At 43.0% G+C, this 7,467-nt stretch overlaps 1 protein-coding gene across 1 annotated transcript; it reads left to right on the top strand.

The window, feature by feature from the left end:
* Positions 1-1,071: 1,071 nt before the first annotated feature.
* Positions 1,072-3,826, top strand: LOC115474184 (syntaxin-1B-like). Its single transcript, XM_030209538.1, has one exon. The coding sequence runs from the start codon at positions 1,397-1,399 to the stop codon at positions 2,285-2,287; it is 891 nt and encodes a 296-aa protein (XP_030065398.1). The 5' UTR covers positions 1,072-1,396; the 3' UTR covers positions 2,288-3,826.
* The last annotated feature ends 3,641 nt before the right edge of the window (positions 3,827-7,467 follow it).

Genomic DNA, 7,467 nt, shown 5'->3' with positions numbered 1-7,467 from the left:
ATCCTCCTGCCACAGGCACAGCCGCTATCTCAGGACCGACGCCCTCGCTTCCTACCCCCATTTCCCCTGCTCCCCTCATAGAGGACAAAACTCCTGCACCCGAGCCTCGAGCACTCCCATGACCCGCCACCCCACTTTGCACAGCCTGTGCACTCCCCCTCACCTCAACACCTCCCGGCGCCCCCCCCCCCCGTGGGTGCCTATTTCCCCGGTTGCCTGCGCTAATGTGGCGCGTCTTTTTTCCCTCTTTTTCCCTGCCTCCACTGCAGCCTCGGCCGCAATGGCAGACCGGGCTAACTCCTTTGACCTCCGAGGGCCCGCAGCTGCTACCCCCCCTACCCCCCTACCCCCGCATTCACTGACTCCGGGCTCTCTACCAGCGTATCACTCACACAAAACAATACTTCTACCCCCGAGGCCTCTTCCAACATCTCCCGTGCTCTGGCCTGCTGCAAACACTTCTGCAGATCACCACAGCGCCTTCACTATGTCACCACCCTCCACCTTAAAATCTCTCCTTGCCCCGCCCCCTCCACCTCCTTTCCCCCAATAGGCATCCTTCGATCCTACCATGCCAGCTGCCTCTTTAAAAGCCTCCAAACACGCGACAGGACACTCCTGCCCTGTCCCCGTGGACCCCCTATCCCCCCCGTGCCTACTTTCGGCCTCAACGCTCTCTCAAACGGGCCCAGCCCGCATTTAAACGGGCCCGTCGAGACCAGCTCTCGGACCCACTAATCAATTAATATGATTGGTCTTTTCCTGGGTATTATGTTTCCTGTAAATTTTGCTGAATGTACCCTTTTTTAAAGCTCAAAAATATTGTCCAATGCACGTTTGTTCAAATCTAAAAAGATATTAAAATACTTCCAAAGTTAAATTTCCAGATTTAAAATGTAACTGAACTCTGGGTTTAGAGGACTGCCAAATTCTATTCCATTTAAACACAATTATCACTTCTTCTATAACCTAAGGCAATAAGTTTATTGTAAAACAAATTAACATCAAGAAACATTTCACTGCTGTAACACGTATTACAAAGAATTATTTTTGGAGCAGCGGGATTTCTCACTAAAATGGAAATGATTATAGCTTGCAGTTTTGTTTCAAACACTTTTTGCTGATTCGGTTTGAATATCCTACTGTATATACACTTCAGTGATGTGAACCACCCTCTCCTGGCATGCAACCTAACCGAGCCTGAATGGCGAGATGTGTGACGCACAGTGTAAACAGTTTGTAAGTTTCTTGGCTTGGTCAATATTTGTCCGTTCTGGGAGGAAAACCTTTACTGACGCAGGATGGTAACAGATCCCAATTCTTTACCTCCTTACAGAGCTGATGTGTACACTTGTTGCCCTCTTGCAACAGATGTTTCTTACCACCGACCCTGAAAATGAAGGATAGGCTGGAGGAGCTGCAAAATGGAATGAACAAAGATGATGCCTCGGAATTCGAGGAGACGCTGTCATTTGATAACCCTGTCTACCAAGAAAACGAGACCAGTGCTATCAATACATTCTTCAAGGAAGTTTCTGAGCTTTTGGAGAAGCTGAAAAAGCTAGACGAGTCCTCACAGAAAATTGAACAGAAACAGGGGCAGGTGCTTTGCAGTACAACAGGAGAAAGCATTTCGGAGGGGAAAAAAGAGTTGAGCAGTATGAAAAATGCATTCACCTGTGAGGCTCAGCTGATCCAGTCTCGGCTACAGAAGATGAAAGTGGTCTTGGTGGAGGACAGCAAGCACTGGATGGCAGAGTACCGCATCCGGCAGAATCAGTTCATGGTTTTAACAAATCGGTACAGAAACATTATCACTCAACATTACATGAATGAAACCAAGTATGTGGGAAAGTTAAAGGAACAAATTATGAGGCAAGCAGATCTGGCAGGCCTGATCCTTCAAGAAGATGACATTAATCGACTGGTAGAAAGCCCCAGAGCCCCTCAGATTGTCGGTAAAGATTTGGAGGTCCTTAAAGCTAAGCAACACCTTGCAATGGCACAGGAGAGACACAGGCAGCTGCTGGACCTTGAATCACAAATCACAGAACTTCACACTCTCTTTCTGCACTTAGAAATTCTAGTTTCAGAGCAGCAGGAGTTAATTAACAGCATTGAATACAATGTTTTACAGACCATGGACTATATTTCACAGTCAAACGAGCAGGTCAAGAGAGCAGTGAAATACGAGCGCCAATCTCGAGTAGCTGCGGCTGTCTCTGCAGTTCTGGGATTCTGTGCCTGCTGCACCTGCTTATCCTGTGCGGCCGGTGCTGTACGCTGAGAACGTTCGATGCGCGAATGAGGCTGCTCGTTCTTTTCTTGTCCTCAGGGGCTGGAATTGATATCCACAAGATGTGTTTCTCCTAAGCACAGCACTAAAACCAATATGATGCAAGATCATTTGGAATCGCATTCTCTGGCTCCATAAAGAGTTTGCTGCACAGCTTAGGGAAGCCAGACTGAGCTGAATGACTTTAGCTGCTGTTGCACCAGTGTTTCTGCTGTCACCGGGTTTGTTGTATTGAATGAAAAGGGATGTTAGTACTCCCTAACATCTTTTTTTGAGCTGTTCATTGGAAGTGCTTACAGATGGGCATAGTTAACAAATGAAATCCAGAATCCTTCACATAATCCTGCCAGCTTTTGGCAAACAATGACATTTGCCACTTATGTTTAGATTGTACTACTCTGGGTTTAATTTACAGGTCACTAATGGTTTGCCGACGCTGGCCTACATTTCCTGCGGTGTGCAAGCAAACCACAGAAAGTAAGCCCTCTGCGTTCTATCTGTGTGTGTTGCCCAATCCAGTTTTCCACACTGTGCTCTGTTACTCTAGCCTTTCTCTTACTGATTGCGGCCAGTTCTTTGCAGTTCTGTAGATTCCTGGTCCTGAATATTCTGGAAAAATGAAACCTCTTTCTGTCTGCATTGATGAGTTGGAGATAGCCAGTGTGTCACGGTGGATGGAGGTGTAGAGCTGACGATGAGAAAGGAGAGGAAAAGAGAAACCATCCTCTGTCCTTGCGGTGTTCTAATATCGCAGTTGGAAGTAATTTGAGTTTACGGACTAAAATCTCAGTAGCGTGTGTCCAGTGTACTAAAATGTCATCTGATGTCTGGTTCGTTTGTTGGAAAACAAACTCGCAGAGCTAGAAATAACACCCCCAAATTCTGCATAGCTTTAGTGTGTCACCGTCTTTTTTGTTGTTTTTGTACTATATCTTGGTTGAGAACAAATATTTTTGGTTTGCTCAACAGATGTTTTTCAACACAATGTTTTGTGATATGTTAATATAGAAAACGATGTGAACAAGCAAATCATACAGGTGATAGGGCAGGATTAAGGCCAACTGATGCCCTAAGCACAGCCCAACAATGGTGCCCCTGGGCCCTTCCATTGCTTAACTCACAAGACATTATGACTCAATAAGTGATGAGAAATATTATTATTGTATGAAACAAAACGCCATATTTATAATGGTTAGAAAAACACTGAAATTCATGTTGGATATTTGATGTGGTAGACAGCAGTGAAAGAGTTAAGGGCATGATAGCTAAGGGGGGAAAAAAAACTCTGTGATGCTCCAATCCAAGGCTTGGTGACACCAACATTTCAAAGGTATTTTCTGTCATGCATATGAAATGTTTGGAGAGGTCAATTTGAGCAAAAGAGAGAGAGAATATAGTTGAGCCTGTTTTGTCTGAGGAGTTAATGAGACAGTGCATTAGAACACAGGTTCATCGGCTTTGAAATAGTATTGTCTCACATGTTAAGCCTTAATAAATTATTGTCCCTTGCTATGTTTGTAAGAATTTGAAAATGCATATTAAAATAAATAATTATTTATTTTATTGCCCTATAACCTTTCTTTCCATTCTCCAGTTATGGGCATATCTTTTTCAAGCTGCACCAATTAGTAATACAGCAGATTAAGAAAAAAAATATTCTCACAAAGTAAAAAGGATTGATATTTTGTAATAAAAAATGGTTGATCTTCAACTGAAAGATAAAATGGTCAATTATATCTAAAAGAGCTTTAACAAGATGGATTAAGAATTACATGGAATAGCAGAAGAAAATTTCTGTATGAATCCTCTAATGTAACCCATTGTCCCATAGTGATCATCATTCCTACAGCTAACTTGTGATACTGCCTCATTAACAAGTCTAGAGCTATCTGGTGCACCTGATTAATAAATACATAAGTTTGCTCTTTCCGTAGCATTGTACTTAAATGGTGGTCCCTGTGGTAGTGTTTTATTATGGCTTAATTGGCTGTGGTTGAAATTACAGGTCACGTGATCAAAGCACAATTTCCATAGACAGCACTTAGCACATCTGTTGTACTCTGAAGTTAAATAACAGTCAAACATGGTGTTGAGCAATTATTCCAGGAACCACAACTTCAAGGAAATGAAATTAGAAGAGATGATTACTTCAGCTTGAACACGTGAATGGTTTTGGATGTTGTATACGCTCATTAATTGTAGGGATGTGCATGGGAAAAGTTTTAGTTCATTTTCAGGTCATTTTAGGGTGTTTTGATCAATTTTTTAAACTCATGCTTGTTTCAGAGCATTAATTTGGTGCTTTTATATGCATAAAGTCCCAAGTTAGTGCATACAATTTTCCAGACCAAAAGCCCAACCACATGCTCATCCCTATTAATTTTCAATAAGCTGTAGTTTCCAGAACAAGTCCCAGAACTCAGTTGATTAATTCTCCTTTGCTTTCAGAGCAGATACAGGGGCCCTTTTACTAAGCTGCGTATGCTTCTGCACACGCCCAAATGGAGTTACCGCCTGGCTACCGCGAGGCTCTTGCAGTAATTTCATTTTTGGTGCACGTCCGATATGCGTGTCTGAAAAATAGTTTATATTTTCAAATGCACGCCAAATGGCATTTGACACGTGTAGGTCATTACCGCCTGTTACTGTGTGAGACTTTACCACTAGGTCAATGACTGGTGGTAAGGAGGGGGATAATCAAACGGCGCCAGCCATCTCCATGGCCGGCTCTGCAAGTGGGCGGAGCCAACCGTATTTTCGAAAAAGATGGCCGGCCATCTTTTGTTTCGATAATATGGTTGGGGCCGCCCTCAGAGATGGCCGGGTTTGAGATGGCCGGCATTGGTTTTTGCCCATAATGGAAACCGAAGCCGGCGATCTCAAATCCAGCCAAATCCAAGGCATTTGGTTGTTGGAGGGGCCAGGATTCGTAGTGCACTGGTCCCTCTCACATGCCTGGACCCCAACCGGGCACCCTAGGGGGCACTTCTAAAAAGTAAAAAAAAAAAATTAAAATTGCTCCCAGGTGCATAGCTCCCTTACCTTGGGTGCTGAGCCCCCCAAAACCCACTACCCACAACTATACACCACTACCATAGACCTAAGGGGTGAAGGGGGGCACCTACATGTGGGTACAGTGGGTTTCGGGTGGATTTTGAAGGGCTCCCATTTTCCACCACACGTGTAACAGGTAGGGGGGGATGGGCCTGGGTCCACAGCACCCACCACAACTGTTCCAGGGACCTGTATACTGCTGCGATGGACCTGAGTAAGACATTTGAGGCTGGCATTGAGGCTGGCAAAAAAAGTTTTTAAAGTTGTATTTTTGAGGGTGGGAGGGGGTTAGTGACCACTGGGGGAGTCAGGGGAGGTGATCCCCGATTCCCTCTGGTGGTCATCTGGTCAGTTTGGGCACTTTTTTGGGACTTGGACCTGAAAAAATGGGACCAAATAAAGTAGACCAAATTCTCGTCAAGGCCGGCTTTCTTTTTTCCATTATCGGGTGAAGCCGGCCATCTCAACGCACACCCCCGTCCTGCCCCCATCCTACCCCTGTCCTGCTTTCGCTACCGTGCCGACACAGCCCCTTGAACTTTCGCTGGCCCCGCGACAGAAAGCAGTTGGAGCCGGCCAAAATCGGCTTTCGATTATACTGATTTGGCCGGATTCAGGAGATCGCCGGCCATCTCCCGATTTGTGTCGGAAGATGGACGGCGATCTCTTTCGAAAATAAGCTGGAAGGTCTCAGACCCAAAATGGACGCGCGGTAATTTTCATTTTGCCTGACGTCCATTTTTGGAAAAAATTTTGAAAAGGCATTTTTTGCAGGGGTGCTGAAAAGTGATTCTGTGCATGTCCAAAACATGCGTCTACAGTACCGCAGGCCTTTTTTCAGCACACCTTTGTAAAATGGCCCCCACAGTGACACATCCTGACAATTGGATTTTCAGGATATCCACAATGAATGTATGCACTATCTCCATTGCATGTATATTCATTGTGGATATCCTGAAAACCCGACTGTCTGGGAGTGCCCTGAGCACTGGGTTGAGAACCCCTGTCCTAATCAAAGACCTCTTCTCTTGATGCCAGTCATTTCAGGTGTCCCTCAACATTCTGCTTTGTAAGCTTTATTATTTAACCTTTTCAGTGTAGTTACCTATTTGCCGACTCTTATCATGACTGAGATTGAATTACAAATCTACAATTGTCTTTTCCGGTTCAAGGCTCTATTCAGTCAGTTTTAATTTATTAATCCTATTCCATTACTCTAATTCAAAACTGGATGAATGCAAATAGACTTCAGTTAAATGTCAACTTTTATTTTTGTCATGAACATCATCATCAGACTATGACCACCTTATTCCCATTCAGTGTGAAATCCATTACTTAGGAGTACTACTGGATAGTTCATTATCTATGCACAAGCATTTCAAATCTGTTATTAAAACTGCAAATTGTGTTTACTACATAGATTACATGACTTACTCTCTTTTCAAATTTTTTCGCACCATTTTACAAAGCAAAAGCATTATCTTTTCTCATTTCGATTATTGTAATGCTCTATTACTCAGTTTGCCAAACTATGCAATTTGCAGCAAATAGTTCAGAATGCTGTAGCATGATTATTGACTGATAGTGCTAAATCAGAACATATTACGCCTATCCTTATCTCAGAACACTGGCTTCTGATTTTGGCCAGAATTGAATTTAATGCTTTAGCTTTAATTCATTAAAACTTTGCGTAATGCTGTACCATCAATTCTGTCTTCTTCTACTAGAAGTTATAAGCCAACATGACCACTAAGATCCTCAGATAAAAACATATTAGAGGTACAATCATTTCATACTGTTAATCTATTAGGACTTTGTGTTTCTATTTTTCAAGTAGCTGACCCAAAACTTTGGAACAGTTTACCTCCAGACTTAAGGAAGATTGATTCATTATTATTATTTAGAAAACAATTAAAGACCTATTTATTCTGTATATCATTTGGATTCATTTATTACCCTCAGAAGGAAATCATAGCTGACTCTATGACTGATATTATTGACTGACCAAAAAAGTGATTGCCTAGGCTGGCTTCTAATTGATTTTATGATTTTTGTTCACTGTAGTAATTTTATTGTTTGGTATTTGTTTATATATACTTTGGGCCAAATCCTATAAA

The sequence above is a fragment of the Microcaecilia unicolor genome, chromosome 7 (assembly GCF_901765095.1).
Source record: "Microcaecilia unicolor chromosome 7, aMicUni1.1, whole genome shotgun sequence".
Taxonomy (NCBI): Eukaryota; Metazoa; Chordata; class Amphibia; order Gymnophiona; family Siphonopidae; genus Microcaecilia; species Microcaecilia unicolor.
This window is presented reverse-complemented; position numbering and strand designations above follow the sequence as displayed.